The sequence below is a fragment of the Salmo trutta genome, chromosome 3, assembly GCF_901001165.1.
Source record: "Salmo trutta chromosome 3, fSalTru1.1, whole genome shotgun sequence".
NCBI classification, from domain to species: Eukaryota; Metazoa; Chordata; class Actinopteri; order Salmoniformes; family Salmonidae; genus Salmo; species Salmo trutta.
The window spans coordinates 53,068,228-53,087,549 of NC_042959.1; the positions used below are offsets into that span (position 1 = coordinate 53,068,228).

A 19,322-nucleotide genomic window follows, 5' to 3' on the forward strand; every position below is an offset into this window, starting at 1 on the left:
AAAAGGTAGCTAGCAAATGTGAAACGGATTAAAATGACAAGAGTTGACAGCTGTATGAGTTCACCATTTACACAACATATGCTGCAACCTTTTGTAATTTTAATAGTTTGTTTCATATTGGCTGGCTTCCAACAATAGCTGCATTTGCAAAGATAGCGAGCACCAATTCCATTTCAGTGGTGTTTGCTATAATCTTTGCTACCCGGGTTAAATAAAGGTGAAATAAAATAAATAAAAGTTCCCTTGCGACAATTTAGATTTTGCAACGAGACCATTAAATATATTTAAGACAATGGTAGAAGAGAGTGTAGTTCTGTTCAGTTTGGACTCCAGTTTATCGCTAACCTTATCACAGGGACTTTGAAGCACTAACTTACATCATCTGCATATCTTGGAATAAATTGACGATAGCAAAGATTCCATCTTTGACGAGGCCACATAAATGGAATAGGTACTAGCTAGGTTAATAGTTAATATTTGCGCGCTAGCTCTGCATATTCAGCTAGTGTGTGTGCGCGCGATTGACTGGATTAACCTCACGTCAGTTACGTTCATTGAGTGCCTTTCAGACAGTGGATACCACCCCTTTGTTACCTTGCCAACTAAGGAACTGGCAGTGGATCAAACCATTGTGATGCAAAGGGTGGGGGGGTCGCAATCTTTTGAAACTTAAAAACGCGCTATTAAGTGTCTATAATCAGCACAATTGCTTTCATTGCATATTATTAATATTATTTAAATTACATAGTTATGTTTCAGTGATATATTGGGGGGGACAAATCATATTTTTCCCAGGATGGGGGGGTCGTGTCCCCCCCGTCCCCCCTGGGATTTACGCCCCTGGTGCCATAACAGTTTGTCTGTGATTGTTGTGTGTCTGCCTTTACCATTTCTCCAGTTTTAATGTCATATGAATGTGACTTCAGGCATTGTACATTCCTATAAAAAATATTATTAATTTGAATTTGAACAGGATATAGGTTTGAGTGCTCTTTATGAGAAACTTTCTCTCATGAAACTATGCACTCAGAATGTATTCTTTCTTTTGCAATGTTCATGTTGTTGACAACTTCAGAGCAATAAATTGAGTTTCACCCTCTGCCCTGCCTCTGGTACAGGGCTTTAGTGCGTTACTTTACAAAGGTAGGGCGAGAGACAGGTAGGACAGCTACCTTGCCCTACCTAGGCTATATGAGTTAAACATTTCATAGACCAAATGTAGGTCTCTTGCCTACATATCTGGTTGGTCTAGTCTACTGTTATTGCCACTCTATTGCTATTGCAATGACAAGTTGTAACTTGTTCCATGTGACACTATGTTCTTATATTTAATCACAGATTATCATAAGTGATATTACTGGTTGACACCACACCTGCAGCAAGGAACTGTGTGACCCTGTTTAAATCATGTCAAGTGCATCGTGAGAGAGTCATTCAGCAGTTTGTAGATTGGTGAAAGCAAAAGGTTCTGTTACGCTTTCAACAATTTATTGATTGTTAGATCAGTGATTACAGGAAAGAAGCGACGAGGGGAAGGATGCATTTAAGAAGGACAAAAATCTAGCTCTTACTGGATTTAACAGATGATATTGTAATCCATTTATCACTAGCCTATAATAATGGCATATGGCATAGTGGCATAGTGTGAATTTAAAGTCCTCAACAGACAGTGTTAATGAGTACTCCATCTAGGTCAATGGGAGGGTCTGATAGTTAGTTCAGCTATACACGGAGTTATTTGATGGATTTATACCTTCTGCAGTACAGTACGGACAGAAACCGGTGAATCCTGTTGTTCAGGGTACACTTGACCGTCAGTCATATTGTTTGTGTGTGTCGAGGTGATGCCTTCCATTTTCCATTCCCAGTACAAACTGTACAGAATCATGCAGCTAGATGACAATGCAATGTTCTATGGGGCGCACGATGTGCCTTGTTCTTGTTTACATAAAACTGACACGTGCGCATGTCAACATGCTCCCCACATAGATTTCTTATCGTCAGCTCTTGGGTTATAAAGTCTTCTATTGAGGAAGGTCATGTGACGAGATCACGAGCGAGGGAAAGACTTTTCAGAATTCAGGAGTTGGGCGAGAGAGTGGGAACAGAAAGAGGGAAAAGTGGGAGAGAAGCTGCATATTCAAAAGAGATGGAGAGGGGTAAAGGGGAGGTGAAGAGGAGAGAGGGAGGAAGGAGTGAAAAATGTGAATATTTGTAGATTGTGAAACATGTTGGTAGGGGAACTGTGGATGGTCACCGCCACTGGCAGTCACTGTTTAGAGTGTTTGTTTTCCCCTTGTTTGCTGTATGTGGTAACCATTACCATGCTCTTGCACACAAACAAACAAAGACAGACACTCACTGACACTTAAACAAACACCTCTGACAGAGGGTTTAACCTGCTTCTCACTTTCTTGTTACTACTTTGCACAGTTGTATAGTATTGTAGATAGAAAGTCACAAATGATCAAGTCCTTGCCAATAAATTATTCTGAAGAGAAATGTGTTGCTACTGTGCAGAATAACCTTGTGAGTGGGTGGTGTAGTTGAGAGTGGGTGGTAGTGAGCACATGAGAAGTGGTTATCACAGAGGCCCATGAGCAACACCTCCAAGACCTCCCGTTATTCGACTATACCAGAAATAGACAAACAGAATTCCCATTCTACTACTGATGGAGACAGTGGAGGCTGCTGAGGGGATAATGGCTTATAATAATGTCTGGAATGCAGTAAAAATGGAATGGCATCAAATGCATAGAAGCCATGCGTTTGATACCATTCCGCTGATTCTGATCCAGCCATTACCACGAGCCCGTCCTCCCCAACCGACTGTGGATGGAGAACGAAATCTGAATGGGAAAGGACCGCACACAGTTAGACACACCCTGGAATCCAAACTGATATGCTCAGTTTCACCATTGTTTTAGATTCCAGGCTATAAATCTGTGTTATTCATAAGTAGTTTTACTGGTTGTGACAGAACGTGCAGTTCTTGTAAAAGTCAGCTGAGAACTATCGTCGATGCACTCATTGCCATGCGCTCATTGTCATGAGATCTAATCAGATAGACCGGTTTGGACCATTACCCAATCATCACCTGGTCACTTAGCAGATCTTTCCCATAAACACGGACATGGATGCCAATAGTTTGTGCTAGACAATTAAGATTCCAACGAAGTTAACAAAATTGGGGCGTACCCTAAGCCAAAATATGTGGACATGTTTATTTTCCACTCTGCAGTGAGAGTATTTCTTACTCACATGATCACCTGACATTTTTACAGCTGATTAGCAGTGAGGCTGCTGGGAAGAGTCAGTTTGGGAGAGTACTGAGGGAGAGGACAGTTGGAGTCAAGATGAGTCCACTTAGAATTAAAGATGACCTCATAGTGGGGTGGGTTAGGATTAAGAATCATTTATTTAGGCTTGTTTTCTTTACCACAGTTTCTCTGCTGCAGAAAAGAAGCCAGGGACCGTATTTACAGTCGGATCAAGGATCAGGTCCTGCCTGTTCATTCAATGTTATTCATTATGATCTAAAAGGCAGCACTTATGCAAGATCAGCAATCCCACTCTGAAACACTTTCTGAATATGGCCACAGATGTTTTAGTCATCTATGTCTAGGTGGTGATTTGTGGTAACCAAAGTGAGTATTCCGCACACTCCCAAAGACCTATTACATTATACGGGCAACATTTTGACCCTATAACTAGGTTTTAATCAGGACCACATTTACAACATGAACTTGCTTCTTGGGATTACTCAGTTAGCAGAATAAGTGTGTGCATACAGGTGGGCATACAGGTAGTGCCATCCCAAGGAGCACACGAATCCAATGAAAAGGAGAGCTTAGGAGGCCAAAATGGAGGCCACGGTGTATTCACTGGATCTCTGAGTGTACAAAATGTTAAGAGCACATTTCTAATATTGAGTTGCACCCCTTTTGCCCTCAGAACAGCCTCAATTTCTCGGGGCACGGACTCTACAAGGTGTCGAAAGCGTTCCACAGGGATGCTGGTCCATACCCCGTTCAAAAGACACATCTTTTGTTAATCCCATTCACCCTCTGAATGGCACACATACGCTATCCATGTCTCAATTGTCATAAGGCTTAAAAATAATTATTTAACCTGTCTCCTCCCCTTCATCTACGCTGGTTAAAGTGACATCAATATGTCAGTCTATGTCATGGAAAGAACAGGTGTTCCTAGTGTTTTGTACACTCAGTGTATATCATATCAATATGTGCAACCCACTATCAAAGCTTATTGTGAAATACACACTAATTACTTGGATTGCAATGTCATACAGAATTCAATATAATACTGTGTGTGTGTGTGTGTGTGTGTGTGTTGAGCAGAATGGTTACTCATTTTCATAGAGCCCAGGCCAGTGTGTAACAGTCGGCCCTTGGTCCTGCTCTCTCCAGACAGGGCCTCAGTCACAAAGCACACTTTGTCCCAGTAAATAGGATAAGGCCTGCAGCTGGGCCACCATGCAATGTCATGTCCCCTCTATCTGTCTCTGTCTCCCCTCACACACTGTCACACCACAGAGCCTGAGGTAGGCACCATAATGACAGGGCAACCTCCAGGTAATATTTCACCCAGCCAACACTGAGATAAGTGCTCTGACTATGACATATCATCAGACCAGAGCAACTTCCGTTCTGAGCCTTAGGATAGGACTTATATGAGGCTGTTGTAGCAACTGTACTCTCACAAAGGAAACCGTATGGATGGTGGCCACAGGAGGTTTCTGGTACCTTCATTGGGGAGGACAGGCTCGTGATAATGGCTGGAGCGGAATTTAGTTTGATGGTGCTCTTTAACATACACTCTTAGAAAAAAAGGTGCTATCAAGAACCTAAAAGGGTTCTTCGGCTGTCCCTATAGGAGAACCCTTTGAAGAACCCTTTTTGGTTCCAGGTAGACATCATGATCCTTCCTCTCCTGGCATGTTAATCCATCCTTTTTGCTTGTTCAGCACATACATGCTCTGCTGTTTGTGTGTGCCTCAGTGGCTATCACACAGTACTTCCTGTAGTGATGGGAAGTTTGACTCTTTTTACTGACTCAAATCGTTTCGACTCGTTCAGTCAGAAGTATGAATCTTTCGACTCATTTCGTTCATTTGATTCAGTAATACCCAGAGCGCGCAGGACCCCCTGCCGGCGAACGATGAACTAAAAACTTGAAAGGCTCATGATTCTACAAGCCTCCCGTTCACCACAGGGGGCTTATTGGAGCTGTCATTTGTGACTGAGACTTACTAAAGTGTGCTTCAAACAATGTACATTTGTGATAGCTAGGCATACAACCAGACTAGATTGTGAACGACTCTTTGCGGAATGACTTGACTGCCGAGAAGGCGATATCGTTCACGAACTGCTGTTCAGAACTGATTTTGTTGAGCAGAGGCAGGCTTGTTTAGGCTTCTTCAAAGCTGTGTAGTTTTCAATAATCAACTAATTACATTCATTCTTACACCATGAGATCAAATACCAGTTCTAAACATGGATTCATCTATTTTCCCGCACGCACATATGACAGACAGCTGGTGGTCGGAGCACGCCTCCGGAACCGCTGAGCCGGAGAAACGCGTATGAATCCGGCTGTAGGATTCATCGTGGCCAGCAGAGCAGGTCAAACGAACGACTAAAAGGAACGAGTCACTCTGAAAAATGTATCATGACTCTCGAGTCAGTTGGAAAGGTTGTTAAAAAATAATTTGTGAACTGCACATCACGAATTTCCTGTTCCTCACAGATTCACACAAGTCACTTCAAAGTCTAGCGTGCTCCCAATTACTGCCTCTTCCATTTGAATTATATTATATTGAATTCGGTATGACTTTGCAACCCAAGTCATTTGTGTCTATTTCACAATAAGCTTTGATAGTGATTTGCACACATTGATATGATATACACTGTTTACAAAACATTAGGAACACCTGCTCTTTCCATGACATAGACTGACCAGGTGAATCCAGGTGAAAGCTGTGATCCCTTATTGATGTCACTTGATGTCAGTGTAGATGAAGGGGAGGAGACGGGTTAAAGAAGGATTTTTAAGCCTTGAGACAATTGAGACATGGATTGTGTATGTGTGCCATTCAGAGGGTGAATGGGCAAGACAAAATATTTAAGTGCTTTTGAACAGGGTGTGGTAGTAGGTACCAGGCGCACCAATTTGCTGCTGGGTTTTTCACGCTCAACAGTTTCCCGTGTGTATCAAGAATGGTCTACGACCCAAAGGACATCCAGCCAACCTGACACAACTGTGGGAAGCATTGTAGTCAACATGGGCCAGCATCCCTGTGGAATGCTTTCGACACCTTGTAGAGTCCATGCCCCGACGAATTGAGGCTGTTCTGAGGGCAAAAGGGGGTGCAACTCAATTTTAGGAAGGTGTTCCGAATATTTTGTACTCTCAGTGTATTTCCATAAAGGGTATCTGAAATACCTTTCAGTTATAAAGAGACAGTGAGAGATGTTGAGTGATTTAAATATCAGTAAATAGGGAAAAATGAAACTTCCTCAACAGAAACTCTCAATAGATGATGACAGATTTGCATCAAACCAACAAGCGTTTTTTTGTTGTTTTGCCAGCTGATAAATGGCAAGAAAAGCATGCCTGCAATATTGAACATGGTGTGGGTTGCTGGCTTCATAAACAAAAGGCTCTTATTGACAATCTCCCTTGCTATCTGAACAGAAGGAGTCCTCTGTTCAATACTACATAGCAGGAACATGTTATTGTCATGCTAGCTTTGTTAGCTAACAGCCCACCATAATGTGACAATGCTGACACTGTCTAAATCTGAGTCCATGTCTGGGGACGTCTAGAGAAGGTTGACACAATGGAAGACTGTGTTGAGTCCGGTCAAAAAGGACATTATGACAAAAGAAGGAATACTCATTTTGATGGAACCATGAGAAAATTCTATGGAATGTTTTTGTATTGGTTTGTAATTTGAAATCAAGTGGAAACAGAGTGGACTATTCCCCAACCAATTCACATACAGTGGATGTGTCATGTGTGATATGTAAACACATTTCTACTTCTGATGGGTATGTAACAGTCCTCACACAATATATCTGAGTGTATGTCAGTGTAATTTCTAGAGCATTATATCTAACAGCCATTTTCTTCCCTTTCTCTCTCTGCAGTATTTCCTTTGTGGTGGGGGGGTGGGGTGGCCAGCGGTGGTGGGGGCTGGGCCCAGGGCTGGGGCCAAGGCTGGGGTTGGGACCGCTGTATGCAATGGGAACCAGGGCCTGGAGAGGGGGCCCAGGCCCCAGCGTTTGACTGCCCAGTCTGGTGTGTCCTCTGCCGGGGATGCAGGGCCAGGCTCAGGGAGGCCTGCCAGAGAGGGAGGGGAGCCATCAGACTGCCCACAGACATGCTTAGCATCAAACTCCCCCAGCTCTTCGACATCCACCAAGTCCCCAAGGTAAGAGTGACCATACTGAAAGAGAAACCTTTCGCACCCATTTCACAAACCTTCAGAGGTTTCACAGACTGAATCTTCAACCCATTTTTGTAAATAAAAAAATTAAATAAAGATTGCCTTTCGTGAACTAAAACTCGCACTTGACTTTTTCCCCCTACTTGCACTGACTTTGCTGATAGCTACTAAAAAAGGTACCTACTATGACTGAGATATGTGGTTGTCCCACCTAGCTATCTTAAGATGAATGCAACTGTAAGTCACACTGGATAAGAGTGTCTGCTAAATTACTAAAATGCCAATATAAGTGTTGATCAGCACTCCTGCTCAAATACACTTTTTGAAATACAGGCCCAGATGTACCAGACTAGGAGGACAGGTCTTGGTGTTCTCCAGTTGTTTGTTAGATAATCTCTATAGTAGCCTATGTACTGTGTATCACAGTGTTTTGCCTTCAGGTGTTCCGGGAGGATGGCATCATCTCGGGATACCGTCACCCCCAAAGCTCCGCCCTGGACTGCATCCTTAGCAGCTTCCAGATGACCAATGAGACAGTCAACATCTGGACCCACTTCCTGCCCACATGGTATGTACACCAATGCAAACACTCTGAATGTAGACAAGGAGATCAGATCCATAGATAGCTGGAGGTATTCTGTAACAATTAGGGCTGGTTTAGACTGGAAAGCATACGTATCAGATTGGTGTCTTCCTGTCTTCGTATCAAATCTTCCGATCACTCCCCCATTTCATATTAATTGAAACTGACGGTGTTGCGACGCGTCTCATTTCCCAGGTACTTCCTGTGGCGCTTCAGCGTCCTGTGCTCCACACTGAACTTCCTGTCGGAGAGCTACACCTGGCCGCTGCTGGTGTACATGCTGCTGATCTGCGTGTACCCCTTCACCTCCAGCTGTGCCCACACCTTCAGCACCATGTCCCCCGAGGCACGCCACATCTGCTACTTCTTCGACTATGGCGCACTCAGCCTCTACAGCCTGGGTAAGGCCCGCTGCATGAAGTCAGACTGTCTGCACTTCACAGTTAGACTATTAGTGTTTCCTTTGCCTTTAGTTATTTTTTCTGGTTACTTTTCCTCCAGTACCAAGTCCGCCTACTCTCACAGTAGGCTACTGCTTCCACTAATCCGACCTGGTGCAATCCCACAGGGTAAAGGACACGTGCAATCTTTCAAGTTCCAAAAAGTCTCGTCGAACTTGGGCAATCAGTTGCACGATTAGAACTTTATATACTACTTCCCACATTTGTAACCATTGTTTGTGTGGTTACTTCATTGTTCGTGTATGTTTGATTTGGCGCTGTGTGTGTCGTGTTTCTGTGCTGTCTGGGCTTGTCAGATTCACTGTAATTAAGTTTTTTTGGCCCACATAACCTCATAATAATACATGTCTTGTTCAAGTATCAAATCAAATCAAATGTTATTGGTCACATACACGTATTTAGCAGATGTTAATGCGGGTGTAGGGAAATGCTTGTGTTCCTAGCTCCAACAGTGCGGTAGTATCTAACAATTCACAACAATACACTCTAAAAGTCAAAGAATGGAATTAAGAAATATTAAGAAATTAGGACGAGCAATGTCGGAGGGGCATTGACTAAAATACAGTAGAATAGAATACAGTATATACATATGAGCAGAGTAAAGCAGTATGTGAACAAGTTCGACAGCTCAATATCAACAGTGAAATCAGAGTTTGTTTTCTTTTACAATTCTTTCACCTTGGAATAATGTTTGCCTTTCATTTAAGACATCCAGCCTGAGGGTTGCTCATCAAGCCATACAGGTGTACTTACAAACAGAAAGTATGTCGCACCAGATTGCACTGTCAGATTTAGGTCAACAGACAGCATAGATTAAAATATCAGCATATGTTTTCCTCTCGGATCCAGCATCTGGGAAAAGTTTTGATGGATGTGTGCATACCACTATTCTACACCTTCACATGTACATTTTCCATGGATTCATGTCTGTGTCCACGTGCTTGCTCAACCAATTCACATACTTGGGTATTTGCATTCTGCTTGTGAATACATGTGCTTTTCTTGGGTGTGTGTTTGCTTGTATGGGTGTGTGTGATAGACTTGTCCCTCTCTTTCAAACATAAACTTTGTCTCTTACTTTGAAAACGTGCCTTTTCAAATCCATATTAATGGATATGAGGCCCCTGCAAAAAAAAGAAGAAGAAAAAAGATATAGATGTACTATTGTAAAGTGGTTGTTCCACTGGATATCATAAGGTGAATGCACCAATTTGTAAGTCGCTCTGGATAAGAGCGTCTGCTAAATGACGTAAATGTAAATGTAAATGATCCTTAATCTATCACAATTCTCCTTACTGCCAAAACATACCCAGCCCTAAATGTCCAGACGTTTCTGGGATAAGAATTGCTAATGTGTACTGTAGATGGTGTTCTGCAGGCAAGCTTATTTAAAACAGCCTCTAGATTTATTGGAAGTACATCATTGGGATTAAAACTGGTGTTGAAGGATATATACAGCAAGTGCAAGGCCAATGTTTCATTGGTAGGTTATTAAAGCCTAATTGATATGTTATGAACATTGCCATTTCTAATTATTTTAAGTGCTTGGTGAGTGTATGGTAGGTAAATGCATGGTAGATTTAATTTCAGATATCGTATGTTTTTTTGAACCTTTCAGTGTTTTTGTGTGTTTGTGTCCAGGTTGTGCCATAACCTATGGCTCATATGTGATGCCTGACTGCTGGGTCAACAGCTGGCTGCACCAACACTTTGTGCCCATCGCCATCTGCAACACAGTATTCTGCACCAGCCTGTCCTGCTATTCTAGGTAGGCAGCCAATACGGTATCCTACCCATGATGCATCACTCTCCTGGTCGTTGAAACCATTGTAACTTTCCTCCCTCCCTTTTTTTTATAGATTCCTGGAGATGCAGTTTCCACACCGCAGTAAAGTTCTCCGGACAGGGGCATTTGTCTTTCCATTCATCTTTGACAACATCCCTCTATTTTACAGAGTGAGTGTATTTTGAGAAGGTGTAGACAGAGTTCACAGAAAGTCTGCTTGTACAGTCATTGGGTTGTATTCTGTTTGTTATGTCACAGTTTAGATCCGATTAATGCCTCTCTTTAATACATTGACCAGGACTTTTGGCTCATTAACTTAGAAACTGATTTTGTGTAGAATAAATAAAGATTTGACCACATGCTGTTAAAGCTTTTAATCCCTTCATCCGCTGTTTGTGCCAATGATCTTATGTGGGTTTGTATATGTGTGTGTGTGTGTGTGTGTGTGTGTGTGTGTGTGTGTGTGTGTGTGTGTGTGTGTGTGTGTGTGTGTGTGTGTGTGTGTGTGTGTGTGTGTGTGTGTGTGTGTGTGTGTGTAGCTGCTGCTGTGCTGCGGGGGCAGCTGCTGTCACAGTGAGGCCCTGTCCAGTCACTGTTACCACCTCCTCTTCGCCTTCCTCACCTGCTTCCTGTTTGCCTCACACCTCCCAGAGAGGCTGGCCCCGGGGCGCTTCGACTACTTCGGTATGTCCACCCCAACGCCCGGTTACCATGGCAACTGGAATTAGGAGGTTATATCAGTTATTGAGCAAGCTTTAGCTAGTCTGGCCTGGGGCCAGTTATTGTTGGCGCATATCAGTGTCATTTCTACTGTGTCCATGATGGCACTGTAGGCAAATATTTGAACAGTGACAATTCTTTGAGCAAACCTGGTAAATCCTTGTTCACTGCAGTATGATCAAATTCAAGCATTTTTAACGACTCTCTCTCTCATTGATCTCTCTCTCCTTCTCTCTCTCCTCTCTCAGGCCACAGTCACCAGCTTTTCCACATCTGTGCCGTGGTGGGTACCCACTTCCAGATGGAGGCGGTGCTAGCAGACATGACCTCACGCAGGGCGTGGCTCATTGCGCAGGCGGCCGTACCCTCCTTCCTGAGTACCCTGGGGGCACTGGCCCTCAGCATCATCCTCAACCTCGGCATCATTGGCATCTTCAGTGCCCCTCTGCTGTGGAACCACCACCACAGTGCCAACCACCCACTGACGCCACCCGCGAAACGCAAGCAACAGTGACACTCCCCACAACCAGTGACCAACCAATATGTTCAAATGAAAAGGGTTGGCTAAACCATTCTCCCAGTCGTGAACTTTGGAAATAATAACCATAAGAAGTTGTATTATACCTTTTCAAACCAGGTAGTATTTGTATAAACCCATTGGATTATTATCACAGGATGGTTTTTCTACATGTTATTCTAACGTCATTATAAGGTTTGTTTAGGAGTTTATTAATGTGTTCACTGTTTACTTTGAAGCCGAATACCCAGCTATATTTATGAAGCCTTTCAGTTATTCAGTATCATTGTTTACTGTTTAAAGTTGTGGAGGTTTTTTGAGTTAAAGTATCATATGCCGACTTCTTTTCACTTATACTTGAAAGGATCTGGGTTGTATGAAGCATATGTGATGTCTAACAACACATAAAAGTGCCTTCTTTTATATATAGTGACCCAAATGTTACCTAAGTACTCGTAACATTATTTCTGGTTGGTGTAAATCTCAAACATCTTTAACTGTAAATTTGCAGGGAATTTTCATATTAATATATAAGTATTTAGCTACTGTTTTTCAATTGTCCTATGTATTTGTAAGCCATTATTAGAACATCTCAAAACCCATATTTAATATAAAGTATGACTATCCGTTACATGATTCTCATCACTAACTGGACTACTTAGTATGATTCCACCATTTTGTTTTAATATTCAATACCATCTCATTTAAATCTCCACTATGACTTGAATACATTTACAGACCAGTGTAGTGCTCTCTCAGATTGCCTGCTCTAAACGTCTACACTCTCAGAAAAAAAGGTGCTATCTAGAACCTAAAAGGGTTCTTCGGCTGTCCCCGTAGGGAGAACCCTTTAAAGAACCCTTTTTGGTTCCAGGTAGAACCCTTTTGAGTTCCTTGTAAAACCCTTTCCACAGAGGGTTCTACATGGAACCCAAAATATTTCTGTCTGGAACCAAAAAGGTTTCTCCTATGGGGACAGCCAAAGGACCCTTTTGAAACCCTTTTTTCTAAGCGTGTACCTGAAAGCTACAGCACTGTACCATGTCTATGATTAAAAGACAGGTGCCATTTTACAGAGGTACGTTTCCATGGAAACTCCATGGTTCTTCGCAGTTTGTGTTCCTGTGAATGCTCAGTCACTTTAATTGTTCTTTGGAGTACTCTTATTTGTTACATCTACAACATACATTAATGGTCATTGGATACATTTTTTGAAACACTACGTGCTGTTTAAATGTCAGGGAATTACTGAAATTCTCCCTAAAACAGACCCATCATTGTAACATCAATAGGACATACCAAATGATCTTGTTTATAACAGCTATCTGATGGAAAAAATCTTAGATGATGGTGCACAACAGAACTGAATGAGTGATGTCTCCTCATCTCCCAGGCATGTGGATGTGGTCAGTGGAGGTCAAAGGGTCTTGGCACTGTCGTATTCATGTGGTATCGTGGTGGTCATTGCAGGTTTATGGCAAACCAATACACCACTCACCCCATGCTGATATAACATTGTCAGTGGCTATTGTTTACATGTATCCTTGAAAAAGAGTGTGGTATCTCTTGAGCATTTAATCCTTGTAGTATATATAACAGCACTTACTGTTTCTGTTCAGTTGTAAAGCGTAGTGTATATGTACAGGTAACTGCCAAAATAAAGGAAACGCCAACATAAAGTGTCTTAATAGGGTGTTGGGCCACCACGAGCCAGAACAGCTTCTATGCCTTGGCATAGGTTCTACAAGTGTCTGGAACTCTGTTGGAGGGATGCGACACCATTCTTCCACGAGAAATTCCATAATTTGGTGTTTAGTTGAAGGGGTGGAAAACGCTGTCTCAGGCGCCGCTCCGCATTCTCCCATAAGTGTTCAGTTGGGTTGAAATGTGGTGACTAAGAGACACACACAGACCCTTTAAGCCCCCTGTGCTCCTTTGAGACCTCTCTTTCAAAGTCACTGACATCTCTTCTAGCCATGGGAGCCAAAATAATGGGCAATAGGGCATTTTTATACATGACCCTAAGTATGATGGGATATGAATTGCTTAACTCAGGAACCACACCTGTGTGGAAGCACATGCTTTCAATATACTATGTATCCCTCATTTACTGAAGTGTTTTCTTTATTTTGGGCATTACCTGTATATTTGCATGATTATTTTTGTAAATGTTTTAGATTAGGAAAAATTATTAATTACATCCCCAACATCATATGATCATTTTTTTTACATAATAGCACTTACATGTACCACACTACACCTAACACACGTCATTATTCTATCATGTAGCTCTGTATTCAGTATGTAGGGGAGACCAGGGTTGGTTGTCACAGTGCTTATAACTTCCAAACTAGAGGGCGCTGTGTAATCATTTTAAGATTAAAATGTGTGAATTCTTTGAAAGAACTAATCCACCTGGTCGATTCACGTCATCATAACAAAACATTTAGGTGATGGTATTTTTTTATTTTTTTGAATTCATAGGTGAAAGTTTTTTTTTTAAGATGGAATTTAAAAAAAATAAATGTGTGAATTATGGAAGTATACATGTAAAAAAATATTATAGGGAGAGCTACATTCCAAACCTATTTCTGAGTTCCTAGGTCAATTCATGTGGTAACTAGCATCTTAATTAGCATTGGGTTCTGTTGCTATAAACCTTCCTTCGAGGCATATCAAAATGTGTTGGGAATAATATATGTAGGGTGGAGAGCGTTAGCACATTGGGAAGATGTCGCCGAGACATCAGAATAGAGTCTTGATGCCTGGCCGACATATATACTATGTAGAACTGTAGAATTTAGAATGGAGGTATTCTAAAAACATCTGTGAGACGTCTTGCCAATTAGCAAACGATGTCTAAACTGCGTCTTCCCGATTCATCATGTGTACATCCATTGGCCAGAGGTTTCTCTGCTATCTGGGTTTGTTGCCTTTCTCTCCCAAACATATTTTTTCTGTCACACACCAACAAATGTACACATGTGTATGCAACACACGCACACACAAATTGACTCAAAATATGTTATCCTGCATTTTGTTAGGAATATCATTTGATAAAAGAAAGGCTATTTCTAAGACGCTGTAAACTATATTGCTTAATTTCCTTTTACAAAAGGAATAAACTACTAGCCAACATTGTGACAACCAATCCCATCAGTGGAGACTGCCTAGGGGAGGACGGCCCATACTAATGGATGAAACAGAGCGAATGGAATGGCATCAACCACATGGAAACCATTTGTTTGATATATTTGATATTATTCCACTGATTCCACTTCAGCCATTACCACGAGCCCGTCCTCCCCAATTAAGGTGCCACCAACCTCCTGTGAACCTTATACTGTGTGACAACCAACCCTGCGATGGGGCTGGTTGTCACAAGTGGGCAGAGTGTGTTTGATGGCTTATTACTCCCATGTTGGAATAAGACATACTAATAGGATCCCTATTTCAACCCAAGACCTTGGTCTTTCTGTTCATGTTGAAAAGAGTCTTGTTATATATACTGGTGCTGAGAAACGGGGGGCCAGCACAGAAAAAAAAAAATGTATGAAATGTATGCATTCACTACTGTAAGTCACTCTGGATTAGAGCGTCTGCTAAATGACGTAAATGTAATGTAAATGAGAAATACACACCAGAGTAAAACGTGTGACAACCAACCCAAGTCTCCCCTAAAGGCCCCTGGTGGTTATGAGGGAATAGAAAGTGATATTGTGTCAGTGAGGGAAATGGACTGTGTTGCAGGTCGAGCAGAGTGTACAGGCAGTATAGGCAAACACACATACACACACTTAATTTTACTCCAACGAGAGCCCTATTGTTTGAAAACCAATTTTTGTTTTGAGGGTTAGTGTATTGAACACAGAGAGACCTATATATTTGCCGTTTTCATCATTCTTATACCACTCAGTTTTCCACTGTTGATTTTGGTATGGTGCTTTCATCGTCTTACAACTTGTTTCTTGGTAGTGGGTTGTGACTAGCATGTGGCCGACCATATCGACCATAACTGTATCTGAATTGACATATTGTAGTGCTGATATAACTGCAGTTGGCGCATAGAACCTATTGTCCTTTAAGTTGTTGAATATTTGAATGTTCAACTACATTTCTAAACATTCTGTTATGCTTTTGTCATTGAAATCTAATTTCGTTCAAACTAGATTAGCGTTGAAAAAAAAGTGATGGCCTATTAGTTCAAATGCGTCTGTTTGCTTACGTCGATCCCTTTCATAAAGTTAAATATGATGATTCCCAAAGTGTGTTCATATTGAATGGCATGTTACAGAAAGTAAAATAGGAAGCTATGTAAAGATTTGGTTGGATGACACAACACACCACACACCAAGGAACTTCCAGTGACTCCTGACGAGTGCTAGGTTTTAGCAAAGAGGGAAGAAGCGGTTTGAATGAATGTCTGTGCCTATTTTCCTTTTATACTACCTTTAATTAAACTTTTATTTTAATTTAGCATATATGCTGTGTTTTGTGTGGAGAACTTAATATAGTTCCTGGGGAAAATACTGAAGAAAAAAAAAATGTCATTGTTTGCTATCTTGTTACTAAAATTGTGTCAATGCTGCCTTATTAGAGTGTATTCATCACTGGAATCATTTCTCTAATAAAAATTACTTACCACATATTTGACAGCATTAATGTGTCTGTCTGTCGACTGTGTATAACAACTGTATCAGTTGAAATGTTGGATTGTATAGAGGAGTACTGCAGTTATTTTCCAATACACTAGATGACAACCTTTCACTGAGCAATGATCTACTGTAAAACAACCAATGTTCTACTGCAAGAGGGAACAAACTATTGGTTTATGTATGAATGTGAGCAGTAGGTGGCATGATTGAACAAGGATTATTTTTTTGCCTGTGTAGCCAACAAGTATGGATCCCACCCCATCTACAAGAGTGGAAAATATAGTTATTTTGACAGATTCTACCAAATTGCGATAACATACAACAAAAAACACTGCTTATTTTGTTTTGAGGCAATTTGAGGTAATTTTTTTCTCTCAGTCAATGGTGAAGATGCTGACATATTGGACTCTCAAACCTCAGATGAGGAATAGAGGCTCTCTTTTCCTTGGAAAGAGTGTGTATTAGGGTTTCTTAAAAAGGAGGAGTGATAATGAGGGAGACTCGCTTGGCCCTAGTCCTGGAAGGAGATGAGCAGTGGAAAGTATATCTCTATAGGGGGTTGAAGGTATAGTCCCGTCTCTGCCTGTAAGACGTCATAGGAAACAGTGGTCCAGCATGAGCCTAACAAGTGTTTTCATTTCCAATACGCTAAAGAGAGGGAGAGAGCCAGCGATATAACATTACTCACAACCCATTAGCACTCCTAAGGGAGTGGATATGGAGAAAAGGGAGGGAGAAAAAAAAGTGTGAGGTGAAGAGAGGCTGCTGTAATATATCCAAAGTGTGTTTGTTTGTTTGGGGGGGGGGGGGGGTAACCTAAGGTCATATAAAACTTTATTCTTCCAGTAACTGATGTGTGTGGTGAGAGTTCCAGTGAGAAAGTATTGCTGTGTGTAATTCAGGTAATTGATTACGGACCTCCACACAATGAAAGGTGCTTTTGCAGGCTAAAACGTTTAGGTACAATTAGTCTGTATTTGTTCATCCTTCCGAAATAATATAAAAACATGTACTGTAAGATGGTAGACAATTGGAAACTGAGCTCTTGAACCAAATGGTTGTTTTATTCATGGTCAGACGATATACAAAGTGTTGGGGTAACAATATTTGAACATTACCATTTTTTTTTTTACATCAATAAAGTATATGTACATATTTACATTCAAAGGTGTCCAAATTGTTTTACTAGTCTTGGAAAATGTCTGCTTTTATTTTCAAGGTGAAAGGTTAAAAGGGAAAGTAGACATTGTAGTGTGTCTATAGGTTGTATCACGGTCTCTATTTCAATTCCATCTGTCACTCTCCTCCTGAAGTCTCGATCATTGTTATCCATCTGTTACATGTGAAACCATTCCGCTGTATCTCTCTCAACCATCTTGTCCCTTACTGGATTTCAGCAGCTTGATTTGATGTTAAAGGCTGATGTTAAATGCTTTGGGGTCACTATAAGGCATGTTAACATGGCTATTTCCTATGAAAGCTATGTAACTGTACCTGAACCTATGCGCTATAGTCTTGCACTGCATACACATTTTTTGGAGTATACTCACTGGCCTTGGACAGAGAAATCATTCTACAGTATTTAAATGCAAAAAAATGTAAGACTAGTATGTCAGGAAAAACACCTTCCTGGCCTTTAATAGAAGTTCCCCCGCTGTTTTTTCAAAAATATTCCTATTTTACAATTAGTCGTCATTGTTTTGTCCTCTGACAGAAAATGATTTCATATACAGTAAAACATTTTAAACAGAGTAATACATCAGAGAAATAATGAACAAGTCAAAAGAATAACTGTACAACTCCACTATAATGTTCGTAAATATAATATTGTACATTCGGATTAGAATGAGTAGGCGGAGAAATGCAAAACATTGTATTGCATTCCATTAGCTATAAACAACTGTAGTGGACAATATCAACAGTAGACGACGTCCGGTCAAACGTACCATTGCGCGCACACACACGTATTACTGTATTCAGACATTTTCAATCCAGATGATGGTTGGGTTTTGGGTTATAAACAAATTGGGTTATCAAATAAGATTATTTGATAACCCAAGGAGCATCTCTCTTAATGACCATTTACTATTAGTTCATATTCCAAAATGCTAATTCATAATTGATATCCCAATACAATGCAAGTGATAGCTATGAAGAACACAAACTTTGTACGCAGTTTCTTTACTATGGTCTGGGCTATGCATATGAAAAATGAAGGATCTGACATAACTGCCTAACAATAGAAAGCTTTCTGATTAGTGCAATTGACTTGGCACAATAGGTTTCTCTATATTTTCACTCCTGCTGATTATATCACACAGCTTGAAAATGGAAAGATGGCGTCTTACTGTTCCAATATATCTTGAACATAATGGTAAAGCTGTTATTATCAAAATTGTAGAAGTTTGAAATTTCACCTATGAAAAGTATGCTCGGGCTTTAAAATCACTGAGCCCCTTAAACTTCACTAAAGTAATTCTACTTTTTCATATTCTCAGGCAACAGTTAATCCCAGAAAGTATTCAGACCCCTTGACTTTTTCCTAATTTTGTTACATTACAGCCTTATTCTAAAATGGATTAAATAAATACAAATCCTTAGCAGTCTACACACAATAGCCCACAATGACAAAGCAAATTAGTTTTTTCTTGACATTTTAGTAAATGTATTAACATATATAAAAACAGGCATTTCTGTTTTTATAAGTATTCAGGTCCTTTGCTATGAAACTCGAAATTGAGCTCAGGTGCATCCGGTTTCCATTGAACATTCTTGAGATGTTTATACAACTTGATTGGAGTCCACCTGTGGTAAATTCAATTGATTGGACATGATTTGGAAAGGCACACACCTGTCTATATACGGTCCCACAGTTGACAATGCATGTCAGAGCAAAAACCAAGCCATGAAGTTGAAGGAATTGTCCGTAGAACTCCGAGACAGGATTTTGTTGAGGCACACATCTGGGGAAGGGTACCAAAACATTTCTACAGCATTGAAGGTCCCTAAGAACACAGTGGCCTCCATCATTCTTAAATGGAAGAAGTTTGGAACCACCAAGGCTCTTCCTAGAGATGGCCGCCAGGCCAAACTGAGCAATCGAGGGAGAAGGGCCATGGTCAGAGAGGT

General features: G+C 41.0%; 1 protein-coding gene across 1 annotated transcript; it reads left to right on the plus strand.

The window, feature by feature from the left end:
* The first annotated feature begins 7,193 nt into the window (after window positions 1–7,193).
* LOC115178411 (membrane progestin receptor delta) lies at window positions 7,194–13,196 on the plus strand. The gene is made up of 7 exons (XM_029739592.1): window positions 7,194–7,456; window positions 7,912–8,039; window positions 8,250–8,455; window positions 10,157–10,283; window positions 10,375–10,471; window positions 10,841–10,985; window positions 11,270–13,196. Exons 1-7 carry the CDS (start codon window positions 7,262–7,264, stop codon window positions 11,533–11,535), a joined length of 1,164 nt encoding a protein of 387 aa, XP_029595452.1. The 5' UTR covers window positions 7,194–7,261; the 3' UTR covers window positions 11,536–13,196.
* The last annotated feature ends 6,126 nt before the right edge of the window (window positions 13,197–19,322 follow it).

Coding starts and splice junctions, on each gene's coding strand:
- LOC115178411 (XM_029739592.1), top strand. CDS start 7,262: ATGCAATGGGAACCAGGGCCTGGAGAGGGGGCCCAGGCCCCAGCGTTT. Junction 7,457..7,911: donor ACATCCACCAAGTCCCCAAG/GTAAGAGTGACC, acceptor TTTTGCCTTCAG/GTGTTCCGGGAGGATGGCAT. Junction 8,040..8,249: donor ACCCACTTCCTGCCCACATG/GTATGTACACCA, acceptor CTCATTTCCCAG/GTACTTCCTGTGGCGCTTCA.